Raw genomic sequence first — 24089 nt, 5'->3', positions numbered from 1 at the left:
GAAATACAGTGGTCCTCCCTTTTCCACAGGGGATACGTTCCAAGACCCCAGTGGATGCCTGAAACTTCCGATACTACCAAACCTTATAGATATACTATGATTTTTTCCATGCATACACACCTATGATAAAGCTTCATTTATAAATTAGGCACAGTAAGAGATTAACAACAGCTGATAATAAAATAGAACAATTTATAACAGTATACTGCAATAAAAGTTATGGGAATGTGGTCCCTCTCAGCAAACCAGCACAATTTCTTTTTCCTTCTTCACAATTTCACAGATAGAAGATTCCTTCTTACCAGACAAGTTAGCAACCTCAGCATACAGTTCTTTTCTTATCTAAGTCGAAAACTTTCACTTTTTCATTTAAACAAACCACTTTGCAGCTTCTCTTAGCATATCTGTCCTGCCAGCATCACGACTCTTGCACTTCAGGGGCATTGAAAAAAATAGAAGTTTCGTAAATACAGGCACTTTGATACCAGAGCAGTTGATCTGATAACTGAGAAGGCTTCTAAGTAACTACTGAACAAGGAGCATATACAGCATAGATATGCCGGACAAAAGGAAGAAAACCAAAGTTTTGCCACCCCAACAACTGTGCCTTTTGGCACACTGATTTTAAGCTGGTTCCTAAGAAACAAAAGACTTAGAAAGAATCTTTGACCTTCCCCTTTTCCTACCACAGAGAGTCAGATAGAAAGGCCTGCTCCAACAGAAAATCTCAGGGTGTTCGCCTTTGCCTCATTGAGTTGAGTATGGCGCTTGGGAGGGCTCCGGGTAAGGGCCTGATGGCCGGATCAGCCCGAGTCCATTGTTTCTGGGTTGCCTGGCAGGAATTTGCCTACCATGTGTGTTCTGTTCTTCCTCAATTACCTGTAAAGCAATAACTTTCACTTTTAAAATCTAAGATCTAGTTCCCCCTTTTCTCTTTGTCCAAAATGACATACTCAATTTTTCCTCACTATCTCTGTAATATTATGCTATGTGAATTCCCCATGTGTATGTATTAAAAATGTATTTTCACCCTAACAGGTTTGGCTCAGTGGATAGAGCGTCGGCCTGTGGACTCAAGGGTCCCAGGTTCGATTCCGGTCAAGGCATGTACCTTGGTTGCGGGCACATTCCCAGTAGGGAGTGTGCAGGAGGCAGCTGATGGATGTTTCTCTCATCCATGTTTCTAACTCTCTAGCCCTCTCCCTTCCTCTCTGTAAAAAAATCAATAAAATATATATTTTTTAAAAATTATTTTCTTCTATTAATCTGCGAATGTTGTTTGAATTAGCCCAGCAAGACAAGCTTCAAAGGTGGAAGTAAAAGTACTTCTTTTAGTCCTCACAAATGGGATGCTTCGTTTCCTGGGCAGGACAGAGATTTCACCACGCCACTCAAGAGGGTACACAATATAAAATTTACAAATTGTTTATTTCTGGACTTTTCCACTTAATATTTTTGAACCGCAGTTGCCCGTGGGTAACTGACACTGCAGATCAGGTGGGGACTACTGCAGTACAAAGGTAGTTAAGTCATAACACTTGTCATCAAGAACCCTACATAATTGTGGCAGAAATAAATCATATACAACAATATCTATACAACTGGAGAGAAGGTGATAAATTCACAAAAAGCCTAATGGTAAAGAACTATGAGGGCTCATAAAAAGAAGAAAAAACATGCAGAGGAAACAGTCAAAAACTACTCTGAGGTTAAAACTCTGAGAAAATGGCAAGAGGATGTTGTTACGGTGTGCTTAAGGAACCCAGTAAGAGAAACAAGAAGGATGGTGGTCAGTTTGGTGTTAGGCATTTTAAGTTGCAATACCTGTGGGACACCAGATGGAGATGATGAGTGAGCTTTCTCTGAGAAAGGTAGAGGCCAGATATAAAGATGTGAGCAGACAACAGCTGAGTAGGAGTGAAGGCTACCATCAAGAGAGAGTATAGGAAGAAGAGAGAAGCTTTAGGAATACATATATAGGGTGGGGCCTCTTGTGTGATCTAAGTGGGGCTGACCAGGGAACAAATGACCCAGATCTATCTACTCTGGTAGAGCTAGTGAAGAAGCCTTTTTCTACTAGGATTGCTATGAGTCCGGGGTCTCCTTAGCCCACTTTTTTCTACCATGTGAAAGAAGGTGAACTATAAGTAGAGGAAAGACAGGTTTCCAATACCACCACTAATCCTCCAGATTCAGCTGTGCCTAAAGCTGGTCTGCCCTTAAGTCTTCTGTTAGTTATTGAGCCAATGAATTCCCTTTTTGACTTAAGCTAATTAAAGTCGTTTCACATTCAAATGAAAGAGTCCTGCCTGATATATAAAGTAATTATTTAAAATACTTTTTAAAAAATTTATTGATTTCAGGGAGGAAGGGAGAGGGAGAAAGAGATAGAAACATAAATGATGAGAAAGAATCATTGATCGGCTGCCTCCTGCATGCCCCACACTGGGGATTGAGCCCACAACTTTGGCATGTGCCCTGACCAGGAACCTCCTGGTTTATAGATCTATGCTCAACCACTGAGCCATGCCAGCCGGGCTAAAAGGCGTTTTTAAAGCTAACAAATGAACACTCCGGTGTCGGGTGAATTTCCCGCCAAAATATAAGCTGGCGCGGGCAATTATTTAGGTTTCCCGCGCAAAATCAGAGTTAGTTTAAAATTCCTATGTCTTTTGAAGTATGGGTTCGATTGAAATGGGTATGAAACGGTTCGCATACGCAGGTAGGTATCTTTGAAACAAATATTTGGTAATACGCAGTTACAATCGGCCCGAATTTACACGTTTCCCGCACTCCACCGCAAATCTATATGAACCGAGTTAAGACGGCTCCCGCCGAGTACGCGCAATTCACGCGAGCCGACTTAACTCGTTTCCCGCAACCCAAGTGTGAACACAACATCCAGAACCAATGGAAAAACAAAAAGATAAGTTTTTCTAATGTTTAAACCTTCTCCATTCTTCTTCCTTTTCTCAACACATGGGTTGTTTTCTCTACTTGGCTGTCTTGTCAAATGGCACCCATTAAATAATACAAACCAGTAGGGCCCTCTGCTCCTGAGCCCATTGTGCCAACTCCTTCACACCACAAATGAAATATCACCCCATTCAAAAGTCACCCAGAGGTAGTTTCAGATTTTGTTTTGCCATGTACTGTGCTTCTGTGGGAGCTCGTTCATATTCTCAATGAGGACCCTGCTGGTGTGGCTGTGTTTTCTTTTGTGAAAGTAAAGGTGAGAAGAAAATGTACATCATAAGGCAATCAAAACTGGAATAAAACACCAAGTCCACTCAGCTTTCTAGATTGTCAAGTAACTGAACCACACACTTTAAGTTGTATTACAAAGCTTCTAGCCCAGTGGTTCTCAACCTTCTGGCCCTTTAAAAACAGTTCCTCATGTTGTGACCCCCAACCATAACATTATTTTCGTTGCTACTTCATAACTGTAATGTTGCTACTGTTATGAATCGTAATGTAAATATCTGATATGTAGGATGGTCTTAGGCGACCCCTGTGAAAGGGTCATTCGACCCCCAAAGGGGTCGAGACCCACAGGTTGAGAACCACTGGCCAGAGGCAGAAATGGGGTTAGAATACAAGTCTGAAAGAGCCCCATCTACCCTCTTTTCTTTACTGAATTCTCTACCCGGCTCTGTCACAGCTGTTGCTTTCAGCAAGAACTACAACTACTGGAATTTGCCATCCTTCTCCATACCCCAATGAATAATGGGTCTTCCATTCTTTGAAGAAGAATTCATCCAAAGTCTTCATCTATTTTGCTGTTATAGAGCCAATTCTTCTCCCTCACTCTCATTCATTTATTCATTCATCAAACACAGATTGCTCACATAATCTCGGGGATATGTATTAGTCTCTGGTAGGTGCTGAGACTAATAGATATGGTTCCATCTTTAATAAGCTCATCATTCAGTAGATAAAACATAAAGACATAAAACAGCTAACTATAATACAAAACGATAAGTAAAATAATAAGGATTTGGGCAAAGTGTTGTGAGAGGGGACAGTCAGGGAAGGCTTCCTGGAGAGGAGATATGTGTGCTAAGTTTAAAATGTTAGTTCGGTGCTTCTGATGACTAGAGAGATAAGACATGAACCACAAAAACCTAAGGCAAAAGTCAGTAATGCAATAAGCATACGATTAGTTGACAAATGAATTTTAGAAACAATAGTTATTATAAGAGTCTGGGAAGCACATAAAAATTATATGCTAAACATATATAATCCCTTTTAATCCTTACATCAGCTACCAAAATAGATTTTAGGAAATATCTGGGATGAAGAAATCATGTATTAGAAAGATCAATTGTTCAAAGATTAAATAACTTATTAAAGGCAGAATTCAAATCAGTATCTTCGTATGTCATCTGACTTCTAAGCCAATACTCTTGCTGCTGTACTCTTATATATTGATGAGTTGAACAATGAGAAGAACACAAATAGTGACAGAGAGAACCATTTAGACCCTGGCAAGAAATGTATTTGTTGCCCTTGATAGTTAAATTACTCTTAGACCATATTTATTTTTTTTAATATATTTTTATTGATTTTTTACAGAGAAGAGGGGAGAGAGATAGAGAGTCAGAAACATCGATGAGAGAGAAACATCGACCAGCTGCCTCCTGCACACCTCCCACTGGGGATGTGCCCACAACCAAGGTACATGCCCTTGACCGGAATCGAACCTGGGACCTTTCAGTCTGCAGGCCGATGCTCTATCCACTGAGCCAAACCAGTCTTGGCCTCTTAGACCATATTTAGCATCCCACCCAAAGAGAAACTGCAAAAACAAGCAAACATCAGCCAACTCCAACAATTCAAATTATCAGCCAAGTTTTCTCATCATGGTGAGAATTAAAGAAATGCAAGGTGGTTCTGATTTTTTTGCCCCAATAAGCCTTTCTGTCCAACACCCAAACAGAATATTGGGCAGACACAATAACCACAATCAAGCAGCAGACAGCCTGGCACAAACTTGCACAACACCCTCTGCCACATGCACAAGGCTGCCGACATTGCTGGGAGGTATCCTATAACAGGATCATCAAACCTAGAATGTCTGGGTGTGTGCCGTATCTTGAGTGTTTTGCTTCCCTATTACTGTTTTAAACCCAGTATTTTTGCTTAAGCAGAAAAGTCCGATTGTTGATTCATCCACCTGAGCTACCATCACACAACCATATGACTATGAGACCAGTACGACTAGCCATAGATTGCTAGGAAAGAGGACGAAAGGTAAAGATCCAAAATAATTATTTAATGGGGAGGAAGCCTCTAGAATCCTGGAGATCATACTTACCTTAGAATTTACTACTGCTAATACTAATAATACCATGTGCCTGGCACACAGTAACTCAGTAAATACTTGTTAAATGAATGAATGAGTAAATGCATGAGTGAATCCCTCACTTGTCTTGAAAGTATTTTGCAAAATCAATTGCAAAACCAGTTTAAGTTCATAGTAGTAACTTAAACAAAACTAGGAAAAAGCCAAAGCAGTTAAGCACAAAAAGTGAATTACTTACACATAAGAGTGATTTAAATATGGAACTGGACAAAGATCACAACGGAACAATTTAAATATTCCCATTTTAAAAGGGTAGTTTGAGTTTAACAATTGGGAGGCCACTTCTGACCTTGAAACAAGTGAGTAGTCCCTTTAATTTATCTCTTCAGAGGTGAGTGAACAATCTCATGAAACTGGTGATTTAAATGCTTCACACTGGACCCTAGCTGGTTTGGCTCAGCAGATAGAGGGTTGGCCTGTGGACTGAAGGGTCCCAGCTTCGATTTTGGTCAAGGGCACATGCCCCAGTTGTGGGCTCAATCTCCAGTAGGGTGTGTGCAAGAGGTAGGTGATCAATGATTCTCTCTCATCTTTGATGCTTCTATCTCTCTCTCTCCCTCTCCCTTCCTCTCTGAAATCAATAAAAATATATTAATAAATAAATAAATACTTCAGTGGATCCCAGAATCCCAGCTGGGCCACTGGCAACAGGAGTACTAAAAGCAGGAGTGACTGAGGACATCACTTCTAGGATTGTTACTGATACAAAATGAAACCACCCAACAGGGAACTAGAGTACCACTCCCAAATCTCCTTGATACTGCTCAGCATACTAGTATCTATGTACTGAATTACCCTCTACCAACTTCTCTTGAACTTTTTCCCTCTTAATTAAGTGATCCCACCTCTGTTTCCCAAGATGCATTTTTTCCATTTTTCCTTCAGGTTTCTAACACTGTTTACTGAAGCCACTACAGTGTGGGTGCATTCTTACCCACAATACATACACACATGCACACACATTTGCACACTCACATTCACTCTTAAAACTCTTCCTTACGAGGAAGCAAAAAGTACCTTTCCTAAATATACTATTCAAAAGAGAAAGATGTCGTGTTTTGGGATGCATTCTTAAGGGAAAAAGAATTATTATGAAACAATATGTATAGAATGACACCATACTATAAACAAGGTTAACTAAAATCTACAGATACATTCTCCAAAATGTTAACAGTTTTATCTCTGGGTGGTGAAATTATGGGTGATTTTTATTTTTTCCTTCCTGCTCCTCTGGATTTGCCAAAGTTTTAGGCAATATGCATGTGTTCTTATTTCAATTAGAAAAATCAAGTTAAAGCATGGGGGAAGGAGGGTTAACACTCTTACCGTGTTCCTCCAAATACAATCAAGACAGGTTAGAATTATTTTTTAATTTTACTAAAGAAAACAAAATTGTAAAAGCTATTACACACTTTAAAAAGATTTACAAAGTTTTCTGAGTTTACCACAGCTATTGACAAGTTCCTCAGCCTTATTCCATTCCACAGTCAGTTTCTCAAGGCCCCCTCACCATAAAGTATGGCCTAGCATCAGAGCACGGATCCTCAGTCTGCATTCTTGACTTCTTGCCCCTGCCCTACCCCAGGGGGCAAGGGCCACCCTACTTACTGTCAGCTGTGATATAGCGCCACAGGCCTTCTGTTAGTTGTCAAGACCAAAGGGCCTCCCACTCAGTGCCTCTGGGATAAGGTGTGGAAGGCATGCCTCTTCAACTCAGGGCTGGGGCGAATGCCACAAGGTGTGAGCTCATCCTCGAGAGCAGTGGTTCTCAAGCTTCCTAATGCCACGACCCTTTAATACAGTTCCTCATGTTATGGTGACCCCCAACCATAAAATTATTTTCGCTGCTACTTCATAACTGTAATTTTGCTACTGTAAACAATATGTAATTATATATGTGTTTTCCAATGGTCTTAGGCGACCCCTGTGAAAGGGTCGTTCGACCCCCAAAGGGGTGGTGACCCACAGGTTGAGAACCGCTGCTCTAGAGCCATCTCATCTCTGCAAGGAAAGGCCTTGTCCATCACAGGCTCACCTATGTTACAATCCTTTATCACAGTGGTTCTCGAAGTGTGTTCCCTAGAAAATATGCAAGGTCAAAATTGTCTTCATAATAATACTAAGACTGCATTTTCCTTTTTCCAAAGGCTACATGACATATGTCACAATAGATTGCGTGCAGAAGCATATATGAGACTGTTTTCTACTAAGCCAGATATTAGAGATTTGCAAAAATGTAAAGCAATGCCATTTTCTCATTAATTATTGTGTCATGGAAAATACTTATTTTTCATTTTAAAAATGTTAACATGGTATGGGTTTATTAATGCTATTTTTAATAAATATTTTTAAAACCTCTCAACATTAATTTCTATAATTGTAAATATCAGTAAATATAAACCACATATACTAAAGCTGTTTGGTGTCCTCAATGTTTAAGAGTAAGTACACAAGGGTCCTGAATCCCAAAGGTTTGGTAAGACACACAAGAATGACATACAAACAGGCCCTTATATACCACCCAACTGGCGAGTCAATAAGATTGAGATTCCGGTCAATCTTATCTAATACACGTCTCATCCAGTTTAGTCTACATGCCCACAAGATTGACTCTACAGAAACACTGCCATTGTCACTCTTCTTCTCACATTGCATCCCTGATACACACACACACACACACACACACACACACACAGCTTTCTTTTTACCAAGAGTATAAGGTCCTAACACTGAAGAACCTTAACTGTCTTCAGTCTTCCACTCCCTTTACTAGTACTGTCCTCCAAAGCATACTTGAACTCTAGCTTAACCAAACAGTTCCAAAAAGTTTTGTATTTTACGGTCATTGTGACTTTGCACAGCCCATGTCCCCCAACTAGAGTTCTGATGTGCCTCCTCTCAAAGTTTCCAGCTGCTATCTGTCCTACATGGGCCCACATCTCCTCTCCTTCCTATTGCTATGCTCCCCCCTCCCTCTCCAGACTCCTACAGCAACATATTTATTTGTTTAGCACTTATTCTATGTTTTCATGCATTATCATCTGCTCATAAAAATGGTAAGATCATGAACATCTAGAGAGGATAGACATATTCCTTTTTATTTCTTCCTGAACTTTTAACAAAGCCTCAGACAAGAGTACCAGAAGGTTTTGATGGAAAAAGCATGGAGTTGATGAGTCTTGTTTGGGTTTAGACCCATTGAGTTGGGGAAAAGAGAAACTTAGACATCAATAGTCAATAGGATGTGCAAAGTGAACCTCATGAGAGAAATCTGAACCAAGCCAACCTATTTAGAAAACATCTACAGAGAGGTGATCACTGTAGGCACAGGGGTGACCAGGGTTGTACAGAGAGAGTGTACAAGAGGGTTTGAGATAGAACCCTAAAACACACCAATATTTGAATGATGAGCAAAGGTTAAAAAAAAATGAGGTAGACAAGTTACAGGCAAGAAAAGAGTGTGTTTGAAGTAAGAGTGTTCAAAGCTATAAAAATTTAGCAATAAGAAGGTTTAGGGTGAAGTCCTGTAGAATAATTTCAAGGGACAGAGCCACACCATAATATGTTCAAGAGTGACTGGAAGGTGAGGAAATGGAATCGGAATTCATACCTGTTAGGGCAGGACCTGCTTCCTCTGCTAGCCTGAAGGCCCTACCCAGACACTTACTTAAATGCCATTCATCCCAAGATTAGAAATAGAGTCAGTGTCTAGCTTTTCTCATGAATATGTATAGGTGTAAAACAGACCTAGATTTTGAGATGCCTACTCCTAAAGAAAACTGCAATGCAACATGATTTGATATACAAACTCAGTTACCTGGTATCAGTTACAGGCACCCATTCACAAGTAGGTCTGTGTGTTCAATATACATATATAGCAGGATCTGTTACCCAACTCGGAATCGGCCTATTGATTTTACTTCCCCCTTTCATCTAACACACGGGCTAATTTTCTCTTTCCCTGAAGAGACGCATCTCACTTCTCCCAGGGAGACCAAAGTGGCTCCTGTTCTCTTATCTGCTTTACCAGCTCACAAGGTCGGCTGAACATGGAGTGCACTGGATTCTTTCAGCTTGCAAAACCCATGCAGAGGTCCTGATGTAAATCTAAATTCAAAACCACAATGACACCGATTTCTAGAACTATAATGTGGACTCTCAGCCATTCACATTTCAGTAGTGATATAAATTTTGGAGCCAATTCCTAAACGCAGCTTCGGAAGTCCTGTTGGAAGAGAGGGAATGTTCATAATTTCAACACATATTGAAATACTCAAATTATTTCATTGGTTTCTACATCTGAGGTTTACATTTTCAAATATTCATTACTATTATTTGATGAAAGGGAAGTAGAGGCAAATCATAAAAGCCTTTCTCAAGGTGAGAATCGTCATGGAAACTAACACTGAAAACAAAGTCACTGAACTGATGTATTTCTCACTGAACATTTTATTTCATTAACCTCAGCTGTCTTTTTATAGCAGTGCCTTCCTCTACACGTTGACTGACCCTAAAGTGCTCAAGTCTTAGGCAATTTTGTTAAGGGTAGTATAGCTATATCAAGGAACACAGTATTATAGTGATAATAAAAATGCACTGAGCATGTAACGTGAGCCAGGCATGAAGCTAAGTATTTTACATATATTGTCTTTTTTATTTATTATTTATCACTTGAATTAATGTGGTTAATGAAAAAAATATATCTTATTTGTCTGAGTTACTATATGTAATGCACTAAATTTATAAGTGCCTAAAATATAGTGAATACTCAGTACATGTTATTATTGTTCTCACTTTTAATTTAAGCAACCATCCTATGAGTAAGGTTCATTTTTCCAATTCACAGATGTAAAAATTAAGGATCAAGGGGTTGTCACTTGCCCAGCTATAAGTGACAGGTTTGGAATTTCTACACAGATCTGTTTGATTCCAGAAGCCAAATTGCTAACCATTATGTTGTATTCTCTAGTTAGAGATCTAAGAAGCTCACCAAATATATTGATGATAACTGGGTTATTTTTTCATTAGATTCATAGAACTAAACCCTTAGGGCTCACTATATGTGTGTTTTTGTTGTTTTCTTTTATTCAGTCAGTTATGAAGAAGTCAAAATATTAAATATTTGGACTTGGAAGACATGATGCTACTTTTCAGGTTAACACCGTTGATCTGGATTCACAGAGTTTTGTTTTTGTTCTCCTTAAACTTCAGACCAAGAAAGACAACAGAGGATCTTTGGAAGGAGACAGAAACCAATTTCACAAGGCTCCATTCTGAAGATTTTCTATGCTCCTAAATCCCATCATCACAAAAGTAATTCAATGATAGTTTCATCTCTTGATGAAATAAATGTCAAGACTCAATGACCCCATTTAGCTCCAGAAACAGACAACTGGGAATAGTCTGAGAATAAATTAATTAGTTTCAATTACAAATACGAATCTACCATTATCTGGAGTTTAAAATGGGAAAACTCTGAAAACAACATAGATTCTGAGGTTGTCTAGAGTTTAGTAACATTCTTTTTTTTTAATAAGTTGCATTGTAAATGGTCCTAATATTAACTGTTTGCACTTAGTAAGAAATATGGACAGTCCCTTGAGGTAATGCCACTTTGTGTACAAGTAACTCACAAACTCTTACTCCCAACAACATCAAGCTGCCTTCATTAGGGGCTGCTTTTCTTTTCCTTTCCCTGAGGAATGTCAGTCATTCTCAACTTCAAGCTTTATTTTCTGTTCCTATCTATATTCCTATTTTTCTCCCCCAACTCCTACTGATATGGATAAGAAATTGATAACAGAGGATTTAAATGTACATTAAATTTAAAGAAAAAAATACCTTAAAAAAGAGTAATGGGTTTTAGGACAGGGGAATGAAGCCCCAGCCCCTCACCATCTCCCAATGGGTGTCATCAGGAAACAGGAGTAGGGAGGGGGTAAACCACGGAAAGCAAAAAAACTGCAAGTCTCCCACCCAGCTACTCTACTTTGAACATCCCTAGAGAGACACAAAGACCTAACTCAATTAAGGAGAAAAAATTACCTCTCCCTTTACAGTAGTCGTGTGAGAGAGCTCAGACTAGCAGCAATGACCTGCGTACAGCTAGTTAGTAACTCCATTAGAGTACTCTGCTCACCTACTCTTCCCTCATTGCGACCACTCAGTCCCTGTCACCCAGGCACAGGCCACTTTCAGCATGATAAAGGAGGCTTTACACTCTATGCTGCAGAAGAGAGAGTGAGTTCATTGGCAGAATCCTTCTACAATAAGAGTGAGAACAGGACTGAATAGTTTTTTTCTTTGCTTTTTATTTTAAAAATATGGTTTTATTTGTTTTTAGAGAAAGAGGAAGGGAGAGAGATAGAAACATCGATGAGAGAGGAACATCATCTATCAGCTTCCTCCTGCAAGCCCCCCACTGGGGATCGAGCCCACAACCCCTGCATGTGTCCTGACTGGGAATCAAACCGGTGACCACTTGGTGCCTGGGTCGAGACTCAACTGCTAAACCACACTGGTAGGCAGGACTGAATGTTTTAACACTAGACGTAAGTGTTGCTCTCATATCTGAAGTCTATCCATAGAAGAAATCTAGTTGATATGGCTTTCTCTAGGAAAACTTTAGGAACTCAAAATTAGGAAAACTATTGCTGCCAATATATTTTCTCTGAAAAAAAAAAAAATTCCTCATATGAGAAAGAATAAAAGAAAACGTCATTCTATTAAAAAGTTCATGTAACTCACAGGAAAATCTATCTTGTGAGTAAAGATAGAAATACATTTGGTACAGGCAGATATTCAATAAATGAATATATTACAAATCAAACCAGATAAGCAGAATTCTCCAAAAGGATAACTGACTGATTTGTAGCTCTTCCATGAAACATCTCCCAAAAGGATCCTTTGCCCTTCTAAACTAGTAACACCTGCTGCAACATTGAACCATTAATCACATACAGCCTTGTGAGATGTCCTTGTTTCAGTGATCACTTACTTACTGCAGTTTTGCCTGGTATACCTTTTTTCAAGTTTCTATCTTACTTCTTAATTAAGTTATAAGCTCTCTGAGCACAAGGACCCATCATCGTTAGCGGAGTTTCTATAGTCAGCACTGTTCTCTCAATGTGACTAAGCAGTAGAGTTAGATAAGCGGTTGATGATTAGTAACTTCTACCCATAGTTCAAAATCTGAGGTAACAGTTGTCCCAGCTACAGAGAGTGTACTTTTCTAGCCTATACAGTGTGTACTTGACTTACGAGTGTCCCGACTAATAAGTTTTTTGAGATACCAGCTGTCTCTCTGCCGATTTTTTGCATTGAGTTGACAGAGTAATTTGAGTTAACGAGCTCCTTAACGAGCTCCTTAACCAGCTCGGTCTTGGAAGGAATTAAACTCCTTGGAAGGAATTAAACTCGTAAGTCAAGGCCCTACTGTAATTCAAAAAATCCACTACAGCACATGTTTAGGATTGCCTGAGGTTCTACCACTTGTTGTGTAACATTGGTCCAGTTACTGAACCTCTCTATACCTAATTTTTCTCATGTATAAAATGAAGATGATAATGGTACATTTATCATAGGATTGTTATATGGTAAGTATGAAATATGATAATACAAATAAACTGGGTACAAAAGTTATGTCACATAGAAAAGGACTGATAATCCCTTGCTATGTTATTTAGGAAGAGTCCATGTGACTCCTAGGTATTGGGCAAAGGTGCAAGCTTAGGAGTTAGGTATGGAAAGAATGAAGGCCATTTTCCCATAGATTCCAAGCATACCTGACCTGGAGGCAAACTGAGCTCACGACGTCTGTATAGATGTAGATTGAGACAAAACCAACTCCATCTCTGGATCCCGGGCTTTATTTCATTTTTAAATTCCATGCAGTGACCTTTGACCAACCTCACCTCCTTAGCAAGTACATCAAAGCCTTCTTGTTGATGTTCTGTGTTCCTTAAAATGTAACTATAAATATTTTTGTTACCGTAGCTGGACTGGCATGACAACTGAGATAAGTATCAAGTTGGTAATAGTATCGATTATATGAAACCATCTATCATAAGACCCCCAGGAGGTATGGCCCCTGGAGCGACAGCATTCTTTGTCCTTTTCCGTTGTCAATCATTAAAACCTGAGTTATCCTATAGAAACTGCAGTACTACAGCAGGGTCTGTAGGTGAGGAATAATCTGTGCAGACTGTTGGGTCGTCTTTTCCATTCCAACCCAATCTTCCCCTAAGTAAACTGCTGTCTAATAAATTGTTATATTCTGTCAAGTATGCCTGCTTCATTTTTTATTTTTTTTTATTTTTTTTTTTTGGTCCAAAGATTCTGTCTCCTTACAATTGGCCATTACACGTTTGCCCCGCCATCAGACAGCATCATCGTCAAATGATTTATGAATATCCCTCATTTTCCCCAAACCTCTTGAAAACAATGATTGCACTGTACATAGTCAATTTAAATGAGAGGATATAACAGATCAGAATAGGTCCATTGTCTTGAAGAAAAAATGACCAGAGACCCAAGTGCAACCTTGCCCTCACACCCCACCATTCTGCCCCACCCTTCCAGTTTCTCACCTGAACAAGCGGTCTGGAAGGCATCCCTAAAAGGCTTACCCCACCATTTCTCAGAATATAGACTACAAAAGACCAGATGCTTTCTCTGCTTTGTCCATGGTCAGTGCCTCCCAGAACCCCCTTCATCTAACCCACCATTGCCCCACCCCAGGAAAATCCACAGTAGATGACAACCAGCTATGCATACAATGTACATGTAATGACCCCGCAACACACACACACACACACACAAACACACATCTTCTGTTTGCTACATACCATTATGTAGCAACTGTCATGTAGCAAATGTCATGTAGCAAATGTAGATGTATTTAGCCCGGCCATCCATTGAAATAAACCAAGAGTGGGGGATTAAAAATGGCAGCAGAGCCCTAACTGGTTTGGTTCAGTGGATAGAGCGTTGGCCTTCGGACTGAAAGGTCCCAGGTTCGATTTCGGTCAAGGGCATGTACCTTGGTTGTGGGCACATCCCCAATGGGGGGTGTGCAGGAGGCAGCTGATTGATGTTTCTCTCTCATCAATGTTTCTAACTCTCTGTTCCCTCTACATATCTGATCTTGCATTTCTCCCTTCCTCTCTGTAAAATTTCAATAAAATATATATTTTTAAAAATGGCAGCAGAGTAAGTGGATGCTGCACGGACATGCTCCCAGGTACAAAATGAAATTACAACTAAAATACGGAAAGGCTTCCTGAATAATCACCGGAAAACTCACAGGAGAGAACCCTGATACCCGAGGATCAAAAGTGGAGACCGCATAGAGACTGGTAGGAGGAGCAGAGGTGAGAAAGGGCTGGCCCGGTGCCCACAGACAACAACTGAAGTCTCAGAGAGATCTCTCAGCTGTGGGGGAGGGGGTGCCACTGAGAACTCTGGGATCTAATCCCGAAGCTGGGCTCCCCAGCAGAGGGCACCAAACTGAGGAGGGTACCCACATAACAACTAGCTGTGAAAAGCAGTGGGGTGCTGTCAGCCAGGGAGTGGCAGCTGAAAGTTCAGGCACCCACTTAAAGGGCCAACACACAAAATTCCCTGTGGAGCCACCCACCTTATGCTCTGGCAGAGCGAGGGTGAAGTGGACTAGAGCTGTGAGAGCAGAAGCCAGGACTGGGGACTCGGAGGATAGAGCTCAGAAGGCAGGCTGGGGAAGCTGAGGATCGAATCAGTAAATCAGAAGACAGAGTTGAAAATATCACTCAATCAAAGAACCAAAAGGAAAAAAAAATTAAAAAAACAGGAGGACAGTTTAAGGGAGCTGTGGGACAATGTGAAATGTAAGAATATTAGAATCGCAGGTGTGCCAGGAGAGGCAGAAAGGGAGAAAGAAATAGAGAAGGTGTTTGAAGAAATAATGGCAGAAAACTTCCCTAACCTGGTAAAGAAAAAAGTCATACAAGTTCAGAAGGTACAGAGAACCCCAAGCAAGAAGAACCCAAACAGGCCCACGCCCAGACACATCATAATTAAAATGCAAAAAAATTAAAGACAAAGAGAGAATCTTAAAGGCAGCAAGAGAAAAGAAACCTGTTACCTACAAAGGAGTTCCCATAAGGCTGACACCTGATTTCTCATCAGAAACTCTACAGGCCAGAAGGGAAGGCAAGGATCTGAGCCCAAGATTGCTATATCCATGTGTAAGAGCAGGTGTTCTTGTGGACAGGAGCCTTATAACTCAGGTTAGTTTGTTTGTTTCCTTAACAACTCAACAGCCACCCCCCACTTTTAAAGAAAGCTCTTAAGACCATTTTTACCATATTTACGTTCAGCAACACTGAACAAATAGTTCTCTGAAGATACCTGCTGTTTAAAGCCTTTGGATCTTGGCTCATGCTGTTCCCGGCTGTTCCCTCTGCCTGGAATGCATCACTTTACAAAGAAAACCTTCCCTTACCGCCCCTCTCAGCAGAGCTAAATGCCTTTCCTCTCTGTTCCCTCTACACATCTGATCTTGCATTTCTCCCATACCTAGCACAAGCCCTTCATCAGCCACATTACAAGGTAAAAGCCACCATAAACTAATCACAGATGGCTTAACCATGGACAAAAAGGGCAACAGTGATGAAGAAGAGGACTTGAAGTATGGTTTGACAGCCTCTAGCCTTAATGATGAACTTCTCCAAAGGTGTACAGCAGGTCTTTAAAAAGTGGCCACAAATAGGTTAAGGCCACTATGATTTGTATGACATTTAAAACTCTCGCTTCCAGACCATGTTAGTTATAATATTATGTTAACAGATACAAAAATAGCTTTTAAATTATTGATAAATAAATCATCTTTAAAAAAGAAAAAAGAAAGAAAAAAAAGAAAGGAACCAAGAGTTACGTCGCTGCCTCTCCCCCTTGAAGTCCTCAAGCCAGAAGCGAATGAAGAAAAAGATCTAATAATCGTTAAATGACCACTGCAGGCAAAAGACTATAGCAGAAAGTATTTACCTTGGGGCTCTTTGCCTACTCTTCAGCCATGCCGGCTCTTCCATAAAAAGGCAGAGCCTTTGTGCGTCCTACTGCCTGTCTCCAGGTTCAAACAATCATTACATCTCATGCAAACCACTGCAGTTTCCTCCTTAGCTCCCATCCTGACCCACTCCAGCCCTTTCTACTTGCTCATGCAAATGAATTTTCTGAAAACACAAGTCTGATCCCATTCCACTTTCTTTTGTAATTCTTTAATTAGACATATCATCCTAGCATGCATTATAGTTAAGTGTGCAGGCACCATACCTCCCCCAGGGAACTGTAAACTCATGTGAGGGCCCAAATAATCTTACTCATATTAAGCAATCTTCACTTATTCATTCAAAAAATACATCATGAATACATGTTATGTACCAGGTACTACACTAACCTTAGCGGTTCTCAACCTGTGGGTCGAGACCCCTTTGGGGGTCCAACAACCCTTTCACAGGGGTCACCTAAGACCATCGGAAAACACATATATAATTACATATTGTTTTTGTGATTAATCACTATGCTTTAATTATGTTCAATTTGTAACAATGAAATTGGGGGTCACCACAACATGAGGAACTGTATTAAAGGGTCGCAGCATTCGGAAGGTTGAGAACCACTGCTCTAGACAGAAAAGTTAGGTCATTCCGTTCGATTTGTTTAAAACTCTGGGGTGGTAAGGAAGTTGGAAGGGTGTAGCCATATAAACAGAAAATTATAATACATACTAAATTATTTACATATTATAAGATAATTGCAACTAAACCCTTGAGTAGACCAAGAAAGGCTTCTCAGAAAAAGTAATGTATAAACCAATAGCTAAAGCAGAAGCAGATGTATATGGGAAACCAGGAACTACAGGCAGTCCACTAAGACTGCAGTCGTGGCAAAGGATAAGGCTTAAGAAATATACAGGGACTAGATCATTCAAGGGCTTAAGCCACATTAAAGTGTTTGAAGTTTATCTTGAAGGAATTTAATTGTTTTACTAAGATGAGTGATATGATCAGATTTCTACTTTAAAATGACCACTCTAATTAGAGTACAATAGTCATTCAAAATACTTGTTGAACACATGACTAGTTAAGTGTCATTACCATAGTAAAAAACATTTCAGTTATTCAAAAAGAGAGAGAAAACAGCATATCAGTGCTGGCTATTATACCCTGGAAAGGTTTTATGGAGGAGGAGTGGCAAAGGATAACTGGGAGATTAAACATATAGGATTTTGATAGGGCAATTCAAGGGGAAAAAAAGGATATTCCAGTTGGAAACAGAAAGGGTGTAAGGAAGATAATAAGCTAGGAAATGGTTGGTGAATTCATTGAAGAGTAAATAGTTTTTTAGTGAGGTCTAGGTCTGGAGAGGCAGGTAGACTTTTCAGGGTCAACCTTGAGGTGAAGGGCCACGAATGCCAGGCTCAAGATGAAAGAAGATAGGCATACTCCAAATATTGCCTTAGGAGGATGGAATGTGAATTGAAGGTTTTCACAAACAATGTTCAAGCAAGCAGGTGGCAGGAATGTCAAAAGGGGTAAAAGATGCAGGAGATATGCTGCAAATTATGTATCAAAAGAAAAAAGAAAGTTAAGAGAGAGAAGCAAAGGATGAGGTTGAGTGATGGTGTGAAACAGTTTGCCTCACAGGCCAACCTACCACACCCAGGCCCACTTCTTCAGCACCCCAATAACCCTCCCTGGGAGATTGATTTATTAAAATCAGTTTAGTGTGATAACTTGGAGGATGAGGATCTTCGTTTTTATCAGTCTATTTAACCAGTGTCTACAAGAAATTGGAGGTGAGGTGTTTGGAAGAGGAGATGAAGAGAAAAGAGCAGTTGGAGAGTGAGAAAGGAACATCTGCATAAACAAGCCCTGAGGCCATTTTAACCCTCTAAATTCATCACCCAAAGAATGCATTCAGTTGGGGCTTCTCTGTGTATTCTAGGAAATCCCTGGCTTAGATGATTTATACCCCATCACCTCCCATTGAACTAAAAGAGCCACCTCCTCTCACTGTTCGGGCGGCCTCTTCTAAACCTGATCTTTGGACCCTCAGTGGCCATGAAGCAAAACAATAAACTCAATAGTTCTATTGTCACTAGTTTGAACTTAAATCACTTTGATCTCCCAAAGCAACAAGTCAATTTAATAGTACTTAGGAATACTGAAAAAAAATATTAGAAAACCTTCCAAATTGTCTAACAAATCTCCAGAGTACAAGAGTCTATAACCTGAGTTAAGCTCACCTAAGAAATACCACAGCCCTCATCCGAAGGAACAATGTCATTTGTGAACAGGTCCCATAGAAGAGTCAATAAATCCCTGACCCACAGAAATAAATTCTATTGTTTTTTCAACCTTTTTTCAAAGTCAGAAAATCAAGTTTCTCACAATAGGCCCATACGTTATTTATTCTACTTTGTCACAGGTGAGAAGACTTGAGTTGCATTCTTTCAGGTATGCAGTCTAAATTAATGAGTCTAAATTTTGCTCCAAATTGGATGGTTTCCTGCTGGAACAAATATGAATGTGAACAAACTAATAGATTCTTCTGGAATCTTTCATTTGTCGGCATTTTGTTTGGTGATTGTTGTTTTCATCAGGACTTTTTAGAACATCGAATTGTTATTTGTCAGGCCTGAGTAAGTGATACATTTTCTTTGGCTTCCCTTTGTTTCCAGATTACGGGCTTCTTCCTGTTCCTTGTTGATGCCCACAGAGGCCATAATGGTGGCAAAGGTGCGAATGTGAGAATGAGAAACAAGGTGTCAGCATGCATACGATTTCTCTATTGAGGTATCCTACTAACTCACAGCCTCGAAATCATACTACTAATGAACTTAACCAACTTTTAAAAATAATTTAGATCTATTTTCCAGTCTTTGCCAAGAGATGGTTCAGAGGTCTTTTGTCTCTTTATGATTCGTCAACACCTCCACACACTGCGAGACAAGGAGATAATTTAAGTCAAAACAATGTGTGGGCTACAGATAGGCAGCTGCAAGGCCCCAAGCTTCTGCCCAAGCATGTGACCACTCCTACTGCTACCTAGAAATCCTTTAGTCAGCTCAGTTGTTTCCCCTACTTGAAGAGACTGCAACGAGGCAGAAAACACTTAGGAAGTTGTTTGCTTTGTTTTCTCTTCCAAATATTAATATGATATGTGGGAATTTCAGTTTTGCTAACATATGTCTTAGACATTAAATCAAATGTTTAATTAAGCCATGCCAGAGCCAGAACTACAATTTATTCGAAAACATGCATAAGTGAACCACAAAACCCTTCTAGTTCAGAGGGAGGTCACCCTCTGATACACATGGCATCACAAAGTTCTTCTTGGGCAGTGTGTGTTTTAATTGCGGCAAGATATTTCCAACAAAAAGGATGTCTTCCTCTCCATAATGTTCTTAGCAAGGAGTTCACCTGATTAAAGTTTCCCCAACTGTGATCTAAGGTCAGCTACATTAGAAAATGTCAAATTCCCAAGAGTGGAGTATAGTGTGCAGCATTCCCCAAACATCTTGGACCACAAACAGTTTTTGTAGCACAAACATGGGCTAGAAGTGACAAATAATATGGAAAAGACTGCATACTACTATTCCTCGTCCATTCTCCCAGGAACAACAGCAGAAGGAGAAAAAAAAAAATCAAGGCACTGAGTTAACACTTTAAAAAAAAAAAAATGGGGAGGATACAGAAACCACACTGTGCTTCCTTCACAATTTTAAGAAATTATCATAGAACATGCATTCTGTAAATAACCATCTATACTATCATCGTGCTGAAATTTATTAACAGCTATAATCTTCATTGCTCTCTGTACCAGGAGTCTCCTCAGGTAAACTAAAGGCCTCGTGTAAACCTACACAGAAAAGGCGGAACTGCCTTATACCTCCTCGGCAGTGGTCACCTGCCACGCAACTGTTAGCGAGGGCAGCATGTGAGCCCCTATCTTTGCTGGGAGGATTTAAGTACGCCGTTTCTATGCTTTTCTAAAAAAAAAAAAAAGAAGAAGAAGAGGAAGAAGCATCTCTTAAGGTGCTTCCCGCCTTAAACTACTTTATAAACTTTTCTAGAAAATCCTATATTCACAAGCGTCTGATTACTCAGCTCATCGGCTGCAATGTCTGGCTCCCTCCCTCCCGCCAGCCCGTGAACCCCGGCGAAGGAGCTGGTCTGGGGGAAACCAAGTACCACCAGCCGCCGCTTCGCACTTGAAACAGGTCCCGAAACTCGTCCTCCCGCAGGTCCCCGCAGGGTCCCGCAGGAATAGCGCCGGTGTGTGCAAGGGCCGCGCAGGGGCAGCGCGGAGCGCGGAGCGCGGGCCGGCGCCCTACCTGGTTGAAGTGCAGCGGCGCGGGCTGCGGGGCGCCCTCCGCCGGGCCGGCTCCCAGCCGCTGCAGCAGGCGCCCGAGCTGCGCCGCCGACAGGCTCCCGTTCGCGCCGAACACGCTCAGCACATCCTCGCTGAAGGAGAGCCCGGGCCCCGCCGCCGCCCCTCCGAGCCCCGCTGCCGCCAGGAGCAGGAGCCCGGCCACCGCCCTGCCGGGGGCCATCCTGGCCGGGACTGCTCCTCGCCGACCCGCAGCGGGCGGGGGCGCACGGGGACCCGCGGGGCGCGCCGGCATCGATGCCCAAGGGCGTGCGGGTCAGGCGTCGGCGCCGATCCGAGTCCGCGGTGGCACCGGGCGCCCGTCGTCCTCCGCCGCCTTCGGAAGAAGAGGAGCCGGCGACCTGCGGGGCATTGAAGTGGCGGTGCGGGGGGTGGGGAGCGATAGGCAGAGCGGCCCCGGTCCTCCTGGAGAGCCTGAGATAAAGAGGACAAAGGGGAAGCAGAGATAAAGGCCACCGGCCACCCGCCGGCCGGCCCCGGGGACACTGCGTGGCTGGAGCCCTCGGACGCTCGGCCGGGCAGGGGGCCAATTGCCCCGGAGCCAGGGTTGCAAACGGCCTGGGATTTGCTTACTGTGCGGTGACACAGGCTCCTCCCGGAGACCGAGCCCACACCACCCACAGTTCTTAAGAAGGACTGAACCCGCATCGCGGAGGGACCCCACCTCCCCTTCCTGTCCTTCGGCCCAAGGCCCTCGGAGCAGACTCAAAAGGGATGGGCCGTGCCGTCCCTTTCGGCGTCCTGGGGTTTGAGCGCCTCCACGGGACCCTCCCTCTCCCAGGTCGCTGCCCTTGGCAAGCCAGTAGGAAGGACTGGGTTAACCTGCTAACCTCTCGCCTCGCCGTTGGTTGCCGTCCCGCCCTGCACCCTTTTAGATAAGAGGCGGATGCCCCTGTCCCCGCCTCTGCAGCACGTGGGGGCACACTCCCCCAGCCCGGAGTCCCGCGCGCGTCCGCGCGAGGGCGCCGGGCCCGGGGCTGTCCTCTGGTTTTGCGGGTTCCCAGCCTCAGCCCGGCCGGCTCCCCACTCTCACCGCGCGAGGTTACCTTAGTGACACCTCCGTGCCGGTGTTCCCGGGCTTGCTTTCTGCCCTCCGCGGTCTCTTTGTTACCTGGAAGCCGGCTTCCTGGAATAGAGTCTGGAGCCCCTTGCATTGTCTCAGATGCTAGCAGGAATTTCTTTTTTGTCTTACTTCTTAAACCCAGAGGAGAAAAAGGAAGCGAAATCTGGAGCGTGGTGGCAAACTCACTGAGCCAGCACTGCCCAAGCCGGCCCTTCCTGACGCCGCACGGGATATCCGCAGATTAAAATAAATGTTTGTTCAGATGAGGGTTCAAGAAAAGCTGACTTACGTATGAGGTCAAGTTTGTGCCAAGTGGATGCGGTGTTTGGGGACAAAGGTTGTGTCTGGTGGTTATAATTGTCCAGACATAAAGTGAAACCATGATGCAAGAACAATAAGAATTCGAAGTGTTCTCGCCTTTCATGGGTTAAATTCACCGCTTTCTAAAGCAGCACATTTCCAAAAAAGATACTAAATCCAGACAAGGGCAAGGAGATGGGGCAGGAGAAAGAATCTCATCTCCCAGGAGAACTTAGGTATAACTCTGGAAGAAAGAGACAGGGAGAGAAGATTCGAGAAGGATGAGGATCTAGGTGGACATGACTGAAGGGCTGTCATATGGAGAGGGAAAATTGCATTCTAATTGCAGAAGGCAGCAGTAACAGGGCAAAGTAGCAAGAGGAAAGTTTCTGCAGAGTGTCGGGCACCACTGCTTTGGGAAGTAGTGATTTCCCAAGACTAAAGGGGATTCAAATCCAGGGGTATGTGGTAGAAGGATTCCTGCCCCCGAGGGAGAACAGCAAAACGATCTTGATGATGTGTCCCTTCCAGTGATAAAATCTGTATATTTGTTAATTTACAGGATTACATTGGTGCAAAAAGGGCAATTATTTCACTCAAGGGCCAGAAGTAAGTTCATATCACCATTAAGCTCTTAAATTACACAACGAAGAGGACTCTACACGATTTTTATTGGAAATATTGTAATAAATATGTATGGTGCCAGGTGTGTACTTTAAATAATGCGGGGACCACTTTGTAAAGTATATCATTGTCTAACCACTATGCTGTACACCTCAAACTTATACAAAATAATATTGAATGTAAACTGTAACTGAAAAATAGTAATAAAGATGATTTTTCAAATAATTTGTAAAAAAAAAAAAGGAAAGTGGTGCATTGCATTGCTCACTTAGCTATGCTCAAAGCACAAGTAGCGTATTAAGAACTCTGAGACCTCCTTCAACAATAAAATCTCCTTTTCTTTCTTTAATTCAGAATTTCAAATTTTTGTTTTCAGGAATCAAGCCAGAAGATCAGATGTTTGCTGAGCGAACTGGTGAGAGCAGAACTTCTTTGGCAACATGATGCTGGAGGCAGAGCACTAAGAGAATGTTCAGTATCACCATGAGCAAAGAGAAATCACAAATTCAAAACAATAACAAGGGTAGTGAGGGCTTTGACATGAGAAAATGCACCATTCAGTGCCTGTTGTGTGGAATCAGAAGCATCCAAAAGAGGATTTGTAAAACATGAACAAAAGAAATGAAATTAGATTATGACTGAATATACAGTATTCTTTATCTGTTTCTCAGTGAGGAGGTTTTGACATTTATTTATGTATTTATAGTTCGTTTACAAAAAATGAGTTTATATAACTGCATAGTAAACTGCTTATTGATTTTCAAAAAAAAATTTTTGCTGGATTCTTAAATATAGTTTGTTGTCTATTTTTTCTTTTGCTTTCAGTGACTCAAGGTGTTTCTTAGAAATTAATGAGCCGAAACCGGTTTGGCTCAGTGGATAGAGCGTCGGCCTGCGTACTGAAAGGTCCCAGGTTCGATTCCGGTCAAGGGCATGTACCTGGGTTGCGGGCACATCCCCACTGGGAGATGTGCAGGAGGCAGCTGATCGATGTTTCTCTCTCATCGATGTTTCTAACTCTCTATCTCTCTCCCTTCTTCTCTGTAAAAAATCAATAAAATATATTTTTTTAAAAAAAGAAATTAATGAAAACTCTAAATGGAAAATCTACACCCAACAAGTCATTACCTCCAAGCATGAACAGCAACATGGATAATGTGTTGGATTTTCCACAAATATAAATGGACTTTAAATAATACAAATTTAATATCATGGAGTTTTTAAAATAAAATTTTATTTATCAGTCATTTGCACTTTTGCCAACCCTATATAAGACAATAAATAGGAAAATAGATAATAATCAAC

General features: G+C 41.6%; 1 protein-coding gene across 3 annotated transcripts in view; it reads right to left on the bottom strand.

Annotated features, from left to right (window-relative positions):
• SLC39A8 (solute carrier family 39 member 8) overlaps window positions 1-21890 on the bottom strand; it is a 73682-nt gene extending 51792 nt beyond the window's left edge. The window contains exons 1-2 of one of the 3 annotated variants that reach the window (XM_070392064.1): window positions 21844-21890; window positions 20742-21211 (exon numbers count right to left, since the gene is read on the bottom strand). In XM_070392064.1, the coding sequence (XP_070248165.1) occupies window positions 20742-21032 (291 nt within the window). In that variant the 5' untranslated portion in view covers window positions 21033-21211; window positions 21844-21890. Of the gene's footprint in view, window positions 1-20741; window positions 21212-21461; window positions 21558-21627; window positions 21661-21843 lie in introns of those variants that run through there. The other 2 variants (XM_070392058.1, XM_070392052.1) reach the window with 2 other exon arrangements.
• Between the last annotated feature and the right edge of the window lie 2199 nt (window positions 21891-24089).

Source organism: Myotis yumanensis, unplaced genomic scaffold (assembly GCF_028538775.1).
Source record: "Myotis yumanensis isolate MYYU_CA2020_CCGP unplaced genomic scaffold, mMyoYum1.0.hap1 SCAF_1, whole genome shotgun sequence".
Lineage (NCBI taxonomy): Eukaryota > Metazoa > Chordata > Mammalia > Chiroptera > Vespertilionidae > Myotis > Myotis yumanensis.
The sequence above is the reverse complement of the archived record's forward strand: the minus strand, read 5'-3'. Positions and strand labels throughout refer to the sequence as shown.